The sequence below is a fragment of the Mauremys reevesii genome, unplaced genomic scaffold (assembly GCF_016161935.1).
Source record: "Mauremys reevesii isolate NIE-2019 unplaced genomic scaffold, ASM1616193v1 Contig117, whole genome shotgun sequence".
NCBI lineage: Eukaryota > Metazoa > Chordata > Testudines > Geoemydidae > Mauremys > Mauremys reevesii.
Window position 1 is genome coordinate 28,279 of NW_024100735.1, and position 20,257 is coordinate 48,535.

General features: G+C 48.4%; 2 protein-coding genes and 1 non-coding gene across 3 annotated transcripts; 2 read left to right on the top strand and 1 right to left on the bottom strand.

The window, feature by feature from the left end:
• Positions 1–4,054: 4,054 nt before the first annotated feature.
• Positions 4,055–7,540, top strand: LOC120392800 (butyrophilin subfamily 2 member A2-like; the record flags this gene model as incomplete). The annotated part of the gene is made up of 3 exons (XM_039517512.1): positions 4,055–4,075; positions 4,196–4,222; positions 7,029–7,540. Coding segments are annotated over 3 exons (560 nt in total), but the record flags the coding sequence as incomplete, so codon positions are not given.
• Positions 7,541–9,947: 2,407 nt separating this feature from the next.
• Positions 9,948–11,236, bottom strand: LOC120392801. Its single transcript, XM_039517513.1, has one exon. It carries the CDS (start codon positions 11,028–11,030, stop codon positions 9,948–9,950), a length of 1,083 nt encoding a protein of 360 aa, XP_039373447.1. The 5' UTR covers positions 11,031–11,236.
• An 8,947-nt stretch (positions 11,237–20,183) lies between these two features.
• TRNAT-CGU lies at positions 20,184–20,257 on the top strand. Its single transcript has one exon. It is a non-coding gene; the product is annotated as a tRNA-Thr (tRNA).

A 20,257-nucleotide genomic window follows, 5' to 3' on the forward strand; every position in this document is an offset into this window, starting at 1 on the left:
ACTCCCTCTGGGACACCTGGCATTGGCCACTGTCGGTAGACAGGATACTGGGCTAGATGGACCTTTGGTCTGACCCAGTATGGCCGTTCTTATGTTCTTATGTAAGTGCTTTCCTGAATTGGGCCATAACGTAATTGAGTTGTGGCATACAAGGGACAGTCTAAACCTATTAGATTGGCATTATCAAAAGCACCTGGGACTGGCCTAAATTTGCTCTTACTGAAGTCAGTGGTGAAACTCCCACTAACTTCAGTGGGAACAGAGCTAGGAAAATACTGCCATCAATCTTTATAGTAAAAGCAACAGCACTGATAAAGACCCAGAGAATTGTAGAAATGCAGAACTGGAAGGGACCTCAAGAGGTCTTCTAGTCCTGCCACTTCCCCCCATCCTGCCTTGGTACATGTGGGTGAAGCATACCTAGACCGTCCCTGACAGTGTTTGTCTGACCTGTTCTTAAAAACCTCCAGTGATGGAGATTTCACACCCTCCCTAGCTAGAAAAGCAAATAAATATTGAAGGCTCAAGTCATATCAACAAACTCTTCGCATTTTAGGATTTGATCCTGCTGTCTTTGCACTCTCGATTACCAGTGAAGCCAACAGGAGATTAGGGTCTGTGAAGCAGGATTGGCCTGAATCCTACAGATAATTCAGAGCTGCCAACCTTTGAAAGGATTGATCTGTATGTGTAGTGAATCCATAAGGGTAATGCAACACGAAAGAAAATGTTAGTACTGACGATCTTGATACTGGGAATTAATTTAAAAATGAAAAAAAAAATCCTTGAAATTTGTATTCACTTAAAGTTCTTAAATAATTTAAATGAAAATATTAAATGAATGATATAATTTGTATTTGTTTTTGTTTTATTTTAGGGAAACACCTTGACAATATCAGTAAGTTCTATTTTTCTTCTAATGAAACATCTGAGTTTTAGGCAGTAAAGAAAAATCCCATGTAATAACAATTGAACCCAGATATTGCAAAGACTTAAGCCAATATGTAACTTTACGCAATTCAGTGGGACGACTACACATGAATAAGTGTTTGCAGGATCAGGCCTAAATCAGATAAAATATTACAAGCGTCTAATTATTTATGTGGATTTCTTTCTCTCTCTTTTTAGGTGAACTCCATGAAGAAATTAGTAAGTTATATTTCCCCCAGTCGAAACTTTTTTTGGAGGGTGAAAGTAGAATGAATTATATTACAAAAATAGATAGGATTAAAGAAATGCTGTCTGTACCTTTAAGGAAAATCGCTGGAATGCTGGAGTCAGGTGTCAGGAAAACAGACATTAACATAGAACAATTGCACCGTTTAAGGGCAATTGGTGAAGCATTAGCCTTAGATCGATAGGAGTTAGTAAGGAAGTAGGATATGCATGCTATGCCCCAGGTGAATTTTGCTGTTTTTCTCCTTTGTCCCTTTGTTTGATTCCCGCTCTTTTATCTGTATAAATAAGACTGTTTGGGTCTTGCATGGCCACTCACATTATCTGAGTGTTATTGGCGGAGCGCTGCGCTAATAAAAACAGAGTGGTCTGACAAATTGTGAGTCTTGATTCTAACTTTGACAGGAGGGTGTTACTTTCCATTATAACATCATTTTATTTTTCTACCCTCAAAACTCCTGCAGCTTTAGATTAGACATACAGTGAATGATTTGATGTAAAGAAGCAATGTGAGAAAATGTTTAAGTGACTAGAAGTCAGGGGTACTGACTCAGAATGCTGACTGAGAGTTGCAGCAGCACCTGGGCAGAGAAGTCAGTAATGGCTCCCTGGCCAGTTCTACACAGACCCCAGGCTTACTGAAGAGTAGAGTAGAGGGGTGGAATTTTTCAACCAATTTTATTTTTAGGGGGGGGAAGGAAATTCAGTGACATTAAAATGTTTTGAGAATTCACGTTGAATTTTCCAAATTGTTTGGGTGTAAAAAATCTGAAGAAATTGAAACGTTTTGTTTTCACATTTTCAAAATGAAACATTGAGTTTTTGATTCAAAGTGACTTTTTGTTTTGAAAATGCCTTTATTTTTTTAAGAAGATGCTTGAAATCAGAACAAGACATTTCATTTCAGGTCAGACAAAATATTTTGGTCAACCTGGAACTAATTTTTTACTGAGCTTTTTATTCACTGAGAGTGACTAAATAAAAAATCTTTGTGGTTCAAGCTGAAATGCACCACTCCCCGCCAATTATTTGGAATTGCTGAGATCTGAAAAACATGTTATTCACCCAGCTTTAGATTACAGCAGCCTATGGGCTGTTCTACTCCCTACCACCTGGCTGCAGCTAATATAAATCTTGTCCACCAGCCAGAGGTTACCAGCAGGCAGTGCTTTCTAGCCACACCCACTCCTTATTTGTTGCATGGTCCCATTGCGGTGGGCTGCAGAGTGGTTGTGCAGAAGCTGGCCGTGCTAGTTCAAATCCTGCTAGAGACTTGCCTGTGCTGGGGAAGACGTCAGCTGCTTCCTGGCTCTTTTGAACCACGCACATGACATGAAGGCTCTAGACTGCATGACAAATGTCTCCCCTACCTCAGCCATATCAGCATTGCCTCCAGATGCTGTGATAGTGTTATTTGGAGTACTGTGTCCAGTTTTGCCCTGACCCACTATAGAAAGGATGTGGACAAATTGGAGAGAGTCCAGCGGAGGGCAACAAAAATGACCGAGGGCTGGGGCACATGATCTATGAGGAGATGCTGAGGGAACTGGGCTTGTTTAGTCTGCAGAAGAGAAGAGTGAGGTGGGATTTGATAGCAGCCTTCAAGTACCTGAAGCAGGGTTCCAAAGAGGATGGAGCTCGGCTGTTGTCAGTGGTAGCAGAAGTGGCTACAACTTGGAAGAGAGGCAACACGGGAGCCAGAAGGAGGAAAGGGTATAATGGAGAGATGTCCCAGTTTAGAAGAAAGTTAAACCAATCCATATGAAGGATAAGGAAAGTAGAAAGGCTAAAGACGGAGTTATAGAACCGAATGAATATTAACTGTTCAAGTGGTGTTAGTGGTTACCATTCTAGGGCCTACTCTTGCAATCTCTGCACACCTCAGACTCCCAGAAGCAGAACAGGGCCCCACTTCTAGAAACAGTTCAAACCTGTAAACCTTTGAATTTTTATTTTCACTTGTAGCCAGAAAATCCACAATATGGACAGAAATGTAATTAACGATTATCTAGACAATATAAAATGGAGAATATAAATCTTTGTTCATTGAAAAAACTCTTAAATAGTTTGTATTTATTTCTGTTTGCTTTATTTTAGGGGCACATCTTGAAAATATTAGTAAGTTCAATTTTTATCCCAATCTAACCTCTCCGTTGAAGTTGTACACAGTTAAATTGTTGTTGTTTTTAATTAAAGGAATAATGCCAATTTGAAAATCAAATGCACGAACTTTGGCCGCTATTCAGATGGCACAGCAGCTCGGTCATTTGCAGGATTGGGGTGTTTGTAACAAATCGTTGTCTATAAAATGGTACGTCAGAATAAAAACAGACTTTGATAATAATGTTACGGTCTGTCCTTTCATTCCTTGCACACATGCCACTCCCAGTGCAATCAAAGGGTGATGGGCTGGGAGGAATAGTAATCAAAGTATTCTGAATTTTGATTTTTCATCATCATTTTTATTTCCAATGACCAAAAAGGGGCAGGGAAAATGTCAACCAAATTGTCACATGCCCTCCCCCCCCAAACACAGACTATTTTCTCACCAGCTCTAACAATTAATAATCAGACCTAAAGACACCTTGCGCTGCAAAACTGTAAATCTTAAAAAAATTATATTGGAGCCCTGAGCCGACACATTCTTAAACGTATGTTTCATTTTCAGCACACAGATGGTCTTGCTGAAGTCAATGGTGTACTCACATGCTTAACATTGCGTACGAGCATCACTCTTTACAACCCACTGGTGAATGTGTCTTGGCATGAGATGGTTTTGATGAAGGGGTTGGGCTTAATTTAATCTTGGGAGAAAAGCTCTTCCATAACATCTTTATTTCTGATTTTTTAAATTATTATTACTATTATTATTATTTAGGTGGACTTCAAAGAGAACTTGGTAAGCGTTTCCCTCCCCCTCCCTTTTTCTGTAATGCATCCTTTTTTATTAATCAGATTCATCTTAACAATGAACTTATTCACATGAGTGCTCACCTTCATTTGATTTGCTTGGTTTCAGAATGGAGAAAAGCCCTAGTTTGTCCAAGTAAGTAAAGTTTGTATTTAGCTAATGTCCAAATTTCACTTTCTGGAGAGATCCTTGCTCCCTTTCTTTGTAGAAATAGTTTAAAACAACACAAAACACAAATAGGAGATAATGCAATAGTTTCTCTGGTTGAAATTTGAATGGTGAAGGTGGTTCCCCAAGTGAGCTGTATTGCTGGGGAATCTTCCTTTGGGAACATGGAGAGAAGTGAATTAATATTTTTCTGGATAATACATGCTCAGGTAGTACTTGAATGGGATGCTGTCCTGATGTTATTCTGTGCACATTCATAGTGGAAGGACAGCCCAGTGGCTAGCGTGTTAGCCTAGAATTCTGAAGGCCTCAGTTCAGATCCCTTCTCCTGTGTGACATTGGGCAAATCACTTAGTTTCTTTTTTGCCAGAAGCTGGGAATGGGTGACAGAGGATGGGTCACTTGATGATTGCCCGTTCTGTTCATTCCCTCTGGGGCACCTGGAGTTGTCAGAAAACAGGATACTGGGTCAAACAATATATGCCACTCAACCCAAAACAAACACATTTTAAGATTTTTGGTTGACCCAAAATTATTATTTTTTATTTATTTTTGGTGTAAACCTAAAAATCAGTTATTTGCACAGTTCTGGGAGAAGAAGCCAAAGATGCACAAAACTTCCACACCGGTTTCACCTGCTGCTCTATGGGTCTGCTCTTATATACATCCAGTGCTTAATGTGTAATGAAAGAGGTTCCGGGGCTCAAGCGTTTTTCCTACATTCATAATTGATGAAGCAAGCCCAGAGGTACCAGGTCTACAAACTGCCAAGCCTAGAGATGCCGGGGTGCAATGCTGGCGTGCCCTGGCACAAATTTAAGCACTGAACACATCCCCTTCCCCACACAGACCTCCTTATTCCTGATGTACGATTTCATAGGAATTTTTATTGTCAGCTATCCTAGTGATCAGGCTATACTGGGAGTTTTGTCTTCAGAGGAAAAGACGACTTTGTCAGTTTTTGTTAAAGTTGGATTCTATAGCAGTTTCCTCTCCTCTGCTGAAAACAGAAGATGATCTTCTCCTTCCTCCTTAGATAATGTCGTGAGGAGACCTGGGTGAAAAATGGATATTTCAGTTCATTGTCAATTTCAAAAAAATGAAGACAAATTTGTTTTGGGTCAGACCAGAAATGAAAATTTTTAGAAAGTTAAAAAAATGATTTAAACAAAATGTTATATTTTGAGCATTATAAACTTTTTTTTTTTGCTTTTTTAAAAATAAAATTAAGGGAAATTTTGAAATGAAATATTGTTCCCAACCAAAAAAATCAAAATATTTCATTTTTAAAAAGTCAAAACAAAATATTCTGATTTTTTTTGAATATTTTTATTTGTCTTAAACAAATAATTTGGCAAAATTGACATGGATTTGGAAAATGTTTGTGTTGTTGAATCTGCATTTTCACCAACAAAAGTTTTGGCTAACAATGTCACCAACTCTAGTTGTGAGAGCGACCCATTGTGTTTTATTCCACTTTAACCACTGTTTGGGCTAAAATCTCTCTGCTTCTTCAGACTGTCCTAACGCCCTTTTCTGGTGGCTCGCCTCACTCTAGAGAGTTGGCCTCTTGGCTGGTAGCCCTTTGTACCTGGCCTTCATTATTCCCCATGGAACTGAAATTAGGGGTATATCAAACCATGCTATGGTGTGACCTGACTTTAAATATTAGGAAGGAGGAGCACAGCAGGGGTTCTGTTCATGAAAAAGAAATGGGAATAAAACCTGCTGGGGCTCCCCAGCGTTCCTGGGTCTCTGAGCCCCTCTCTGGGGAGAGGCATCTGCAGGAGAGGAAAGATTCTGCATCTCAGACCTGGCGCAGATGGCCTTTCGCTTGTGTTACTGACCTGTTCCTGCTCGGGTTTGTGACTCTGTCCTGCACTCTGCTGAGGGCAGATATGATTGCTCTTTATAAATAGATCAGAGGGATAAATATCAGAGAGGGAGAAGAATTATTTAAGCTCAGTACCAATGTGGACACAAGAACAAATGGATATAAACTGGACACTAGGAAGTTTAGACTTGAAATTAGACGAAGGTTTCTAACCATTAGAGGAGTGAAGTTCTGGAACAGCCTTCCAAGGGGAGTAGTGGGGGCAAAAGACATATCTGGCTTCAAGGCTAAGCTTGATAAGCTTATGGAGGGGTTGGTATGACGGGATCAGGGCCGGCTCCAGAAGGAGGGTTGAGCGCAGCCCCTGGCTAGGGTGACCAGACAGCAAATGTGAAAAATTGGGACGGGGGTGGGGGTAATAGGAGCCCGTATAAGAAAAAGACCCAAAAATCGAGACTGTCCCTATAAAATCAGGACATCTGGTCACCCTCCCCCTGGCCCATGTCCTCATCCCCTGGGTCCCCACCAGGGCAGGTGGAGGGTCTGCAGCTCCCCACGGCTGCCCGCATGGCTCTTACCCTGACCCAGATGCAGCTTCCAGCCTGGCCTGGGGCCAGGGCCTCGGGGGCCAAAGAGCTGCCACCAGGCCATGGTAAGAGACAGCCGGGCAGCTGCTGTGGAGAGCCACAGACCCTCCATCAGCCCTGGGTGGGGGGTCATCTGGGGGGCAGGGACATGGGCCAGGGGCTGCTCTCGCCCCCCACCCCACCCCACGGCTCCCCACAGCTGCACAGGTTCCCCGGTCAGGCTCCAGCTTCTGGGCCTTTGGGGGAGGAGAAGGGGCAGGGGGCAAGGCCCGTGGGGAGTGGGAGGGCCAGTCCCTCATTCCTGCACCTCTGGCTCTGCCTTTAGCATCATGATTCTCTCTTTCCACTGCAGCGAATGTGACCCTGGATCCAAACACAGCAAATGCCCAGCTCATCGTGTCTGAGGATCGGAAAAGCGTGAGGCGTGGAATTGCACGGCAGGAGGTGCCGGACAATCCAGAGCGATTCCATTCTTTCTGTTTGCTGGGCTGTGAGAGGTTCAGCTCAGGGAGACATTACTGGGAGGTGGAGGTGGGAGATGGAGGGTTTTGGGCTGTGGGTGTTGCCAGAGAGTCTATGAGGAGGAAGGGAGGGATCAGATTTAACCCTGAGCAGGGGATCTGGGCTGTAGAGCGGTGTGGGGATCAGTACCGGGCTCTCACCTCCCCAGAAACTCCCATGCCCCTGAGTGAGAGACCTAGGAAGATTGGGGTTTATCTGGACTATGAAGCGGAGTGGGTGGCATTTTATGATACTGGTAATGAGACCCTGATTTTTTCTTTCATGTCAGCATCTTTCACAGGGGAGACAATCCTTCCCTTCTTCTGGGTGGGGATTGGAGTCCTGCTCAGAGTCTGCCCCTGAGGCCTGGAGATGCGGAGGTAGCAATATCCCACTGTTAGCCAAAAAGGGCCCGATTCTCCCCGGAGCTTACCCAATTACACCAAGGAGGCACGGAAACAGGAAGACGAGTACCATTAGCTTTATTGATCGATCAGCTGAGCGGGTGTTCTCGTCCCGGCTAATGCCCGAGAGAGACACACCTTACATGGCCGGATGGGCTTACCTTTATACCCCAAAACAAACAACTTTGTTGACGTCTTATTTGCGTTACTTGGCTGACCCTATAGGTCCTGTAAATGTATCTATAGGGAATATTGAAGTACATAGAATACATATATCAATCAAAAAGGAACAAGATATGCATAACTGTCACGGATACATCCATCATGATAACAGTGCAGCTGCACGGATACATTTATCATTGTAAGGAAGACATAAGATATCCCCTTTAACCCCTTATACTATCATACTAACTACTCTTGGCTTCATGCATGAGAAGATGACCCATTAGGCTAACTGCTTTTGGCCATAAGCAGAAAAAGACAGCTGCACATATGTTACGCCAAGCGTGGGCCTTGCTGATAAGCATGAACTCGTACAAACCAAGCATAAGCTGATAATAGCTGACACAGGCTTTTCTCTCTGCTTGCATTTTAAGGCCTTGATTTTACTTATGCTAAGGGCCTTGATTCTACCTATGCTAACAGGCTTGTATTGGCCTATTTTTCTAACAGCTTTCCCCCCTTAAAGCATTTTAAGAGCTTAAACTTCCCCACTCCTCTGCTTCCTTTGGCCGATCCTCAGGCCGATATAAAGTCATTATTTGCTGATAGGTAACATGGGTAGCCAGTCGTCGAACTATAGCGACCAAGCAGGGGGTGAAGCAAGCGAAGGTTACAAGGGTAACTATAACAAGCATAAAAAGCAAAAAGCCTTTACGAAGCCATCCCATTTGTGGCAACCAGGATGTGAACCAGTCTGTGTCCCACCCACCCCAGGTTTGGACTGGGACGTGGGCGAGTTTTCTCATTTCTTTGGTCAACTGTTTCACTGTTTGCCCATTGTCATCTATTTGCAGGCAGCAATTAGACTCATTAAGTTTTGCACAGAGGCCGCCTTCCTCCGCCAGCAAGTAATCAAGAACTATATGATGTTGGAGGATGGCATTTCGCATTTGGGTTGACTGATCTGCCAGCAGATCTAACGCTGCAGCTGTCTGGTTGGTTAATATTTCCAAGATAGCTTGCAGCCTGATAATGCGGTTCAGATTGTAAATTGGTTCCCTAGCTCCCGTGACAAGCTCGGTGGGATTCCAGGTGGCAGGCCCATAATGTTTGATGATCCGCTCTGGGGGCCACTCCTGAGCTCCCCAGGCCTGGGAACTTCCGGCAGTTAAAGTGGAGTCCACAAACCGCTTTTCCCTAACGAGATCGTCATACACTCTAATTCCTAGTGTGTTTCCCCGGTTTTGGGGCAGGAGAAAGAACAATGGCCGAATATACCCCACATAACATATCCCGACCAATTTGGTGGAAGTCTGCAATAGGCATAAGAGCCACAGATCCAATAATGGCCCTTTAGGCCCAAGTCCCATTAGCAAAAGGGCCATCCCAGGTATCGGGGTCCAAGGGTCGTTCATAGTATATGTGGTTGCCTGTTCCTAGGGGTCCTCCGAATGGCCCACCCATCACGGAGGACGGTACCCCATCAGGAGCGCAGTATTCACATTTCCATGCTCCAGCTCCTGCTTTCCACACACACTTACAACTTGACCTGGGCCTGTCCGTATTAGACCAAAAGTGTCTGAAGTGAGTTACCCGAGTTCCATTAGAGTGCTGCCATGCCCACTGATACCACCGGATCACATGCTTTTTACTAGTGGTGTTATCGCGTTGACAGGCTAGAAAGAGGGAATCAAAGAACCCATCTAGTCCCACTGCCTTACAACCCTCACCGGTATGGTGTTGGAAGGAACATCTGACCCAGCTACTATTGGTTAATTTCACATGGGTATGGTTCCATCGCCCTCGATATTTAGAGCAATCATAGGTGTGACAGCCAGGATGATGGTAGCAATCATATCCCCAGGATAGGGTCCAACTACATTTACTTTCCCCCACATACCGGCCCCCACGCCGGGTGCGATTAAGGCAAAAGATTCCCATGCCAGCGGAATAGAGCCGCCAAGGGCTACTATCTGTGGACCATTGCTCCGTGCCATTATGCACGATGCTGAGGTTACTCAGCAAGTACTTGGGCTGCACTGGCTGGGCCACCCAGGGCCATTCATCCAATTCCCCTGGGCCACCGCACACCCAGCAGTTAGTGAGGTTAAAGGAACTTGCAATTATCTCTCCTAACTGCAGAAACCTGTTTTCCCAACCATAAGAGCAAGCAAGGAAACAAAACAGAAACAGGAGGAACAACTTCATTGTTTCCGTCTTTTAAAGAGTCCCTTTAAGCCCTCCAGTCCGTGATACTCCCAGTTAGAGTCTTCACCTGTGTCACCCCGGGCGTCCGGAGCCGGGGGGAGCAGAGGGCCGTTGTCCTCTTCGGTTGAGGCGTCCTCTGGATCCGAGCTAACAAAGCGTTTAACTCGCGTGCAGTGCGTCCATTTGTCGCTTCCAAGAATCTTGACGGCAGCTTGGCTGATGAGCGAAACAGTATGCGGGCCTTCCCACCGTGCTGTGAGAGGATCACGCTTCCACTTCTTGATAAAGACCCGGTCACCGATCTGGAACGAATGCACGGGTCGATCCAAGGGAAGGGCCTGGAAGGGTGCTGCGTACCGGTGTAGCTGAAACAAGACAGATTGCAGCGCAGAGACCTGTTTCCACAAAGAGTCATTCCCTACCTCCCAGCTTACATTTTCCCGGAACCCGGGGATGAGTACTCGGGGAGGGAACCCGAAAACCAACTCAAAGGGTGAGAGTCTCAGACCCTTACGGGGGGCCCTTCGAATGCGAGTGAGCGCAAGCGGCAAGGCATCAGGCCACTTTAAACCAGACTCTATACAGAGCTTTGTTAAAGTATCTTTGAGAGTCCTATTCATTCTTTCCACCTGGCCTGAGCTTTGTGGCCTCCAAGGAGTATGCAGCTTCCACTGGATACCAAGGGCCTGCGCTACCTGTTGGACCACTTGGGAGATGAAGTGACTTCCCCGATCTGACTCAATTACTTCAGGGAGGTGGTATCTGGGAAGTATTTCATGTAGCAGGGCCTTAGTAACTGCTCGAGCCTGACAGTGTCGGGTAGGGAAACACTCCACCCACCCGGTAAGCTGGTCAACAAAAACAAGCAAGTATTTGTAGCCTCGGCAAGGGGGTACTTCAGCGAAATCCACTTGCCACCTTTGAAAGGGGTAGGCAGCCCAGGGTCGGCCTCCCAGTGGAACAGGGGGGCCAGATCCCTTCTGGTTAGTGCGCTGACAAACAGAGCAATTATTGACAATTCTCTGGGCTTCTGTATGCATACCCACTGCTCTAAGGGATCGGGCAGCCAAATCAACCATCGCTCCCGATCCTAAATGTCCCTCTTTATGCAGGGATTGAAGAATCTCCTGGAGCACCGGACGGGGTACGAATATTTCTCCCCCGGGTAGTTTCCACCACCCAGAGGGGGTTTGCCGGGCCCCTGCAGCTTGGGCGCAGGATACCTCCTCTGTCGTGTAACGGGGGACAGGAGTTTCGGCCTCAGTGTCCTGAACTAAAAGAAGCCACACAGTTCCCTGCGTGCTGCCTCCGTCGCAGCCAGATCAGCCAAACGATTATACTTGCGCTGCTCTGCATCAGGAGCTTTCCCATGTGCACGGACATGGATGACAGCGACCCGCAGGGGAAGCATTAAGGCTTCAAGCAACAATTTGATAAGGGTCCCATGGGCAATTCTTTGGCCCGAGGCTGTAATGAAACCCCTTTCTTTCCACAAGGTCCCATGAGCATGTACTACCATGTACGCATAGCAACTGTCAGTGTATAGATTTATGGTCTTCCCAGCCCCCAAGCGAAGAGCTTCGATGAGAGCAACTAGTTCTGCTGCTTGAGCGGATAGAGAGGAGCTGAGTTTAAAGGGATACACCACCTCTGTGCTTTTAATTATCACAGCAGCCCCTGTGTACCGCTTCCCATGTAGCACATAACTAGAACCATCGACATATGCCTCGAGATCAGGGTTGGGCCAGGGCAAATCTGAAAGATCGGGACGGGGTTTAGTCTCTTGCTGCAGGACTTCGACACAGTCATGGGTCGGATCAACAGCACCACTGGGAGCCTGAGGGTCAGGCAGCAAGGTAGCTGGGTTGAGAGAACTGACTGTTTTAAAGGTGAGGTTCGGGGCTAGTAAAAGTCCCACCTCATATTTAGTATGCTGACTGGGGTTCAGGTGTCTGTCCCCCGCCCCTGTTCCTAGTATCTGTGGTACTCCGTGAGGCACCACAACCTCAGTATCCCCACCAAGGGTTAACTTTTCGGCTTCCTGTACGAGGAGAGCAGTTGCAGCAACAGCCCGCAAGCAGGCTGGCCATCCCTGGCAACTGGATCTAAGACTCTGGAATAATAGCCGATAGGTCTCCAGGTCGGTCCTGACTTTTGACAGAGGACCCCAGACGCTACCCCGGCTCTTTCGTGGACATACAAAGTAAATGGTTTCCGTGGATCTGGGAGAGCCAGAGCAGGAGGCTGAATTAAAGCTCTTTTAAGCTCTTGAAATGCTTTCTCTTTGTCCTTAGTCCACTTCCAATGCAGCAGACCTTCTTTAGTTAGGGCTTCATATAGGGGTCTGGCTTTTCCCCCATAGTCAGGGATCCAGAGTCGGCAAAAGCGGTCAGTCCCAGGAAAGCTCTCAATTCTCTGGGGTTCTGGGGCTGAGGGCTGTCGAGTATAGCCTGGATTCTATCGTTACTTAAACTTCGACTCCCCTGACTAAGGCGGTACCCTAGGAAAGTGACCTGCTGTTTAACCAGTTGTGCTTTTTCCTTAGAGGCTTTGTATCCCTGTGCCCCCAGGAAGTTAAGGAGTTCTACAGTTTGTTCCTTACAAGTCTGCTCTGTCTCAGTACTTAAAAGTAAATCATCGCAGTACTGGACTACGTTGCACGCAGGGTGTCGAGCTAGGAAGGGAGCAAGGTCCCTCCGTAGCTGACTACCAAAAATTTCCGGTGCACAGGTAAGCCCCTGCGGAACAACAGTCCAGAGGTATTGGGCTTTGTAATGGGTGTCGGGATCCTCCCACTCAAAGGCAAACAGCTTTTGAGATTCCTGATCAAGGGGGATGGAAAAGAAGGCGTCTTTTAAATCTATCACTGAGAACCAACCATGGCTTTTGGGTATCTGTCCTAGAATCGTGTGGGGGTTTGGGACAACAGGATAAGGCGCCTCTATTAGCTTATTGACCTGCCTTAGATCCTGCACGAGCCGGTATTGTCCGTTAGGCTTAGGCACTCCCATTATCGGGGTGTTATACGGGGACGTGCCCTCCCTTAGCCACCCACATTGTACAAACTTTTGGATCAGAGGTTTTAACCCGATTTGAGTGGCCAACTTAAGGGGATACTGTCGGATTCGGACGGGGCAACTCCCTTCCTTAAGGGTGATGTGTACCGGCGAGGCATTTTTGGCACGGGCATGACCTCCCTCCTCAGCCCAAACTCTGGCATTGATGCCTGGCAGGCAAGCCTCGTCAACCCCGTGGTGTGCTAGGGCAGGTTTTACAGCAGCATTAAGTAGGGCCATCTGATAGTTGGAAGCTTGTTGTTTTGGGAGCCTAACCTCCATAGCCCCATTAGTGAACGAGATCTCCGCCTGTAATTTAGTGAGGAGGTCTCGCCCTAGCAGCGCAATGGGGCAGGAAGGGCTGCAAACAAATTGATGGGATACTTGGCGGTCCCCTACTTTCACTAAGAGGGGGAGGGTTTTCTTTAGTGTAATGTGCTGCCCCTCTATTCCTTGGACCGTGACACACCCTTGGGCTCTGGCTCGTGGTGCCGTGTTGAGGGGTAGTAAACTAAGAGTAGCCCCTGTATCAATAAGGGCTGTAATCGGGCGGCCCTCTACCTTAATTTTTACCGTGGGATCCAGACTGGCGGGTTGTGCTGCCAGGAGGGGCCGTTGGGTCCCCCGGCCTCCCTATAGGGTAGCCCCTTCCCCCGTGCCACCATAGAAAACAGGCACGGGTGAAGTCCCATCCTTATGTCCCTCTCCCCTAACCCGTCGGTGGGGGCATTCATTTCTCCAGTGTCCCTCTTCCTTACAGTAGGCACACTGATTCCGACCCAACCGGGAGCCCTTTCCCCTACCAATTGAGCCTGAACGTCCTTGTCCCTTGCCCCCCTTTTCCTCTCTTCCTTCTCTCAGGGCCATAGCCAGTACGCGAGCCCCTTTCCTCTGCTCCTTGTCATCCCTGCGGTCATAAACCTTCACCGCAATCCCCAGGAGCTCTTCTATATTTTTGCCTGCAGCTCCATCTAGCTTCTGTAATTTCCTTCTGATATCCTCATAGGACTGTCCAATGAAAAGGGGGATTAATACCTGCTTTCCATTGGCAGTCTCTGGATCGAGGTCAGTATACCTTTACAGGTATCGCACAAGCGCTCATAAAAAGCGGCTGGATTTTCATTTTTCTCTTGTCTCACATTATACAATTTAGCCCAATTTGTGGTTTTCCGAATACAGCGTTTCATTCCCTGTACCACTGCCACGGCATAGTCATGGTGTTTTGTTATGTCTGGAGCCGCTGTATGTCCCCAGTCGGGTGGTGCAGTAGGGAGCCGTTCAGCTAAATCCTCTTCCCGCACCCCCGATTCTCGTAAACACTTACGGGCTTGGGAGAAAACTAAGCGTCTCTCTTCTGCAGTAAGAAGGGTATCTAGGGCAACCCTCATATCCCCCCAGGTGGGCTTATGGGCTGTAACCAAGGTCTCAAATACGGCAGTCAGCGGGGCAGGGTCTTCCGTAAACGGGGGATTCTGGTGTTTCCAGTTATACAGATCGCTGGTGGTGAAGGGGACATATACCATAGTCAGGACACCAGTACCCCCATCACCGCCAGGAAGCATAGTCTCCCGTAAAGGGCACTGAAAAACTGGGCCAGCCTTACCCGGGGAGTCCCCGAAAGGGGCAACAAACGTGGAGCTCCCTGTCCCCTGCGCCTTGAGGCCTGTCCTAGGATTCTGTTTAACTCGGTCTGCCACTGAGTCACTCTTATCAGAGTGCTCTGAAACAGACGGCTCATCCCCTAGCTCTGTGGCCGAGTCTATCCCTGCAGCCTCCTGTGTGTCATGCAAGGGTTTTACCACTACGGCCGGGGCTTCCGCCTTCGGGGGAGGGGAAGCGAGAGCTGGAGCCTGTGGAGCTGCTGCAGCTGCCAAGACCGGGAGACCAGGGTATACAGGGGGAGGAGGCATCGGGTCTGGGGCAGAAGGAAGCACAGCAGGCGGACGGGGGGTATCATAAGGGGGACAGGGCTTTTTAACAGGGGCGCGGGCTAATAAGGCTCTGATAGCTTGTGCTCTGCATTCCCGTAGCCACGGGGGGGGATTGGCCACGAGATCCTGCCAGATATCTATATAGGGGTATTGATCCCAATGCCCATCCCGAGTGACAACGTTATGTGTAGCCTGCACTGTTTCCAGTTTGAGTGTTCCCCCTGCGGGCCACCCCACCCCAAACGTTGGCCATTCTAAGGTACAGAATTTTTCCAGATTATCTTTACACAGTACCATTCCATAATCTGCTTGGCGTCTAAACTCCGGCCAATTTTCTAACATACATCCTAGGGGTGTCCGGGTAGACATGCTTTGTCCGGACCCCATTACACCTAGATATCTGCCTGGTCACGGGTTCGGCCAACTCCCCTTGCTTTCAAGATATTCCGGTCCCGGGGGAAATTCCCCTCGCAAAAGTCTTGGGGCGGCTAGAGTTGGCTTAAGTCCTAGACCAGGCTAGTGCAACCGCGGTTTCCAAGTTGTCAGTACAATGTAAAACACAAGTATTACTATCGCAAACAAACACAAGAGGGTAGTATTTACATTCCAATATTCATTCAGCACGGTCCACGAATCAGTGGAGTTAGTAAAGTTATACATTTGCCGTGCCTGAACCTAGGTGCCTTAGTCAGAAAATTTTTACCCACACACCTTCCTATCTGTGGGTTCCTTTAGCATTAGGGGCCCAATGTCCCAACCCTCACTCTTCGGGGGCGTTAATCCTCAAACCCAAGAGGTAAACGCACTTACCGCACCCGGAGTGGCCGCGTCCGGCAGGTGGACTCCCCTCTTCTGGTACTGTCTTGCTTCCGTGTCGGCTGGAGTTCTCTATAGAGGGGGCGTAGCCGTCCCGGTCGATTGTGGCGACCCGGAGCTCGAGCAAACCAATAGCTCGAGGTGGCCACTCTCCTGAGCCGTCCTCGGCCGCCGGTCAACGCCCCCAACAGGGAGAGAAGTCCCGGCGTGGAGTCGCCAATTTGTTAGCCAAAAGGGCCCGATTCTCCCCGGAGCTTACCCAATTACACCAAGGAGGCACGGAAACAGGAAGACGAGTACCATTAGTTTTATTGATCGATCAGCTGAGCGGGTGTTCTCGTCCCGGCTAATGCCCGAGAGAGACACACCTTACATGGCCGGATGGGCTTACCTTTATACCCCGAAACAAACAACTTTGTTGACGTCTTATTTGCGTTACTTGGCTGACCCTATAGGTCCTGTAAATGTATCTATAGGGAATATTGAAGTACATAGAATACATATATCAATCAAAAAGGAACAAGATATGCATAACTGTCACGGATACATCCATCATGATAACAGTGCAGCTGCACGGATACATTTATCATTGTAAGGAAGACATAAGATATCCCCTTTAACCCCTTATACTATCATACTAACTACTCTTGGCTTCATGCATGAGAAGATGACCCATTAGGCTAACTGCTTTTGGCCATAAGCAGAAAAAGACAGCTGCACATATGTTACGCCAAGCGTGGGCCTAGCTGATAAGCATGAACTCGTACAAACCAAGCATAAGCTGATAATAGCTGACACAGGCTTTTCTCTCTGCTTGCATTTTAAGGCCTTGATTTTACTTATGCTAAGGGCCTTGAGTCTACCTATGCTAAGGGCCTAGTCTTGCTAACAGGCTTGTATTGGCCTATTTTTCTAACACAGCTTCATTATTTATGAATAGGTGGGAAATAACCTCCTGAATGGACAGGAACCAATGTATCAGATATTGCTGTGTCTGCATTCAATATGGGTAACTGGCCATATTGGGCTGGATTAGTAGGAGCGTTGCCAGCAGATGGAGGGAAGTGATTATTCCCCTCTAGTCAGCACTGCTGAGGCCACATCTGGAGCATTGCGTCCAGTTCCCCACATACACACACACACACTACAGAAACAAATTGGAGAGAGTCTAGGGGGCAGGGGACTTACAGGGAGAGGCTGAGGGCAGGGCCGCCCAGAGGGGGGGGGGTCAATTTGCCCCAGGGACCCCAGGAGAATACAGGATTCTATAGTATTGCAACTTTTTTTTTTATGGAAGGGGCCCTGACATTGTTGTGCCCCAGGCCCCCTGACTCCTGTGGGCGGCCCCTTCCCAGACCGTGGTGCTGTCCCCCCCCTCCACCCCCTTCCCTCGTTCTCCTCCCTCCGAGGCCCCCCCTGTGCTCCACCCTCACTCCCATTTGGCCACTTCCCACCCCTGCTCTTTGGCTGAGGCCTGCTGATCGCCGCTCCTCTCCTCGCAAGGCCTCCTCGCGCCTCTCAACCCCTACCCCAAGGTCTGCCTACTGCCCCCCCTCTCTGCCCCCGCCCCTGTCCCTCGCCCACCCCTCTCTGCCCCTCCCTGAGACCTACCCTGTCCACCTCTTTCTTTGATCATCTGTTGTTATTCCTTGAAACATCAAGGATGGAATAAAAAGCAAGTTTACTCCAGGGTGAGGAAAGAAAGGAGCCATCAACCCCCTGGCAAAGCTCAGTGCCCCAGAGAACACCTGCCCCCTGCTATTGCAATCACTGATGTACTGGGGATATGACGGGAAAGGGACTGTCTGAATGATCGAGGCAGGAAATGGACAAAAATCTACAGCAACAACATTAACCACAAACACACTCTCCTCATGCTCCAGCCAGACGGGAAAGGAGCAGGAATTCTTGCTGTTCAGCCATGGACACACTTACACAAGGGCACAGCAGTGTGTGTGTTGTGGAAGCTGGTCTGAGGAAACAACTGGAATTGATCACTCAGTGAGAACAGAACTAGAGTGCAGTGAGCGCCACTTATCAAGCAAGTGGTTGTGGCTGAGTGGTTAAGGCAATGGACTAGAAATCCATTGGGGTCTCCTTGTGCAGGTTCAAATCCTGTGAATGGCACAGTAAGTTGTGGTACTTTAGTTTCAATGGAGCTGGGTCTTGTCGCATTCTTAAGCTATGTCTACATGAAACAATAACCTGGCTTTAGTTAAAGTGTTTTAATTGAACAGCTGTTGCATGTCCACCCTATGCCCCTGTGTCACCAGAGCACATCCATGCTAGCGTCTCTTGGATTGCCACAGAGAGCAGTGCATTGTGGGTAGCTATCCCACTGTGCAACTGGCTGCAAGGTGCTTTGGGAAGGGTTTGCAATGCCTCACGGGCTGGTACAGCATCACCTGATGCAGGTTTCTATCCCATTGTTCCATGGGCATCCTACTAGATTGCCAGCTGCTTTTCAACTGCAATGTGTGTGATAGGGTAGAGAGCGTGTGTGTGTGTGTGGGGGGGGAAGAGACAGTGTGTGCGTTGCGGAAGAGTGAGTGTGTCGCACACTGTCTCTAAGTTCAGACAGCTGCTGGAAGCAACCAGTCCTGAGGCAGGGGACAGCCCCGACATCAGCCCCCTTCTCTCCCTGGCTCAGCTCAGCACAGCACTCTCTGTCTCACACACGCACACACTGCTGCCTGCTTATCTCTATGTCAGGGGGGCTGGAACAGGGGGGTTAGAGGGCCATGGCCCCACCACTCTTTACTGGCTGTTAGGACAAATGATGGGGGGGGGAGGTTGCAGTCTTGGGGAAGAGGCGTCTGTGGGTGTGGCCTCGGGGGGAGAGGTGCTGTGAGTGGGGGTCCTTAGGAAAGGGGTGTCATGGGGGTGCCACAGTTCAGACAATGGTGCCCCCCCCCACTGTAAGGAAGCTTCTGCCGCCCCTGCTCTGTGTTCGCAGAGCGGGAGAGAGCAGCACCCACGGCAGTGATTTGCTCCCCGGGGCTCCAGCAGGGGGGCTCGGGAGGTGATTTAAAGGGCCCAGGGCTCCGGCCGCTGCAGGGAGCCCTGGGCCCTTAAAATCACCAGCCTGAGGAAGCCGGGCGGGGCTGGCACAGCGTACTGGCTCTTGCCGGTTCTCTATACCGGAACATACCGGCTTACTTTCACCTCCGGAAGGTCCTCACGTGGATCAATAACTGGGTAAAAGATAGGAAACAAAGGGTAGGAATAAATGGTCAGTTTTCAGGATGGAAACAGGTAACTAGTGGTGTCTGTTCTGGGACCAGGACTAGTCAACATATTCATAAATGATCTGCTAAACAGTGAGCTGACAAAATGTGCAGATGATCCAAAACTACCGGCTTGCTGCCTAGAACGAACGCTCCTTGAGTGGGGTGATCCACAGGGAGCAGCTCAAACCTCCACAGTGCCTGGCCAGGGGCAGGACATTAGCCCAGCAAGGGACGGGTGTGGCAGTGACATCACAAAGGCCTTTTGCAGGACCTCAGGCTATTGGTCAAAAGTGGTGGGGAGGTGGTGACCTCACAGAGAGATGCTGACATCAGCCAGGCAGGACAGGGGCGAGGGGCCAGGGAAACCTCAGAGACCCCTGTGGCTTTGCTTCAGCAAGTCTCCTTCTCCAGGTCTCTCTTTGAGGACTGAGAGAGTATTTGGGTTCACGGACGTGAGCGCCAGGAGGAACCTCTTTCGAGTTTTCTCCTTCCCTTTTAGTGATTTTACTAGAAAACAGACGTCCCTATTTAGAAGGTAAGAGCCTCCTGGAGGGAAGGGGTGTCATGGGGGTGTCACATTCAGATGCCGGTGCCCCCCCCATGTAAGGAAGTTCCCACCACCCTGCTCTGTGTTCGCAGGGTGGGAGAGAGCAGCATCCACGGCAGTGATTTGCTCCTGGCTGCTGGAGCAGAGCAGCAGGCTCAGCTGTCAGAACTTCCCAGAGCGATGAAAGGGGAGGGGTCCATGGCTCTGTAGCAGGAATACAGGGCAGGCGAGTTCACGGCAGGCATTGTGGGATACTGGGGAAGGCCAGTTATGGTGATATAATGAAGAACAGCGTTTTCTCTGTTACTTTAACTTTGCTACAAAAAGCTCTAGACCTCTCATCGAGGTGGTTTTATTTTGTCACCAAAAGAGGGCAATTTTGTCGCCAGATGTGGCATTGCAGTGTGTACACCAGCCACAAGCTACCGACCGAGGGAGCATTGTGTGTTTTTCACACACCTCAGCAATATAATGATGCTGAAATAACTTTGTAGTGCAGACCTGGCCAAAGATTCACACACACACAACTTGCAAGGAAAACGTCACCTGCTCCTCTGCTTTGCAGAATCCAAAGACAAGCAAAGCTTGTCAGGCCCTGGTAGCGATGGCAGGGAGTCAGGTGTGGGCAAACACTGTATTTTTGGCACCTACAGGCACCATGGCTTAGCTGGCTAAAGCATCTGTTTCGTAAACAGGAGATCCTGGGTTCAATTCCCAGTGGTGCCT

What these genes read in the sequence shown, in the direction of transcription:
- LOC120392801 (XM_039517513.1), bottom strand. Translation starts at nt 11,030, where the DNA reads ATGGTTGATTTGGCTGCCCGATCCCTTAGAGCAGTGGGTATGCATACA.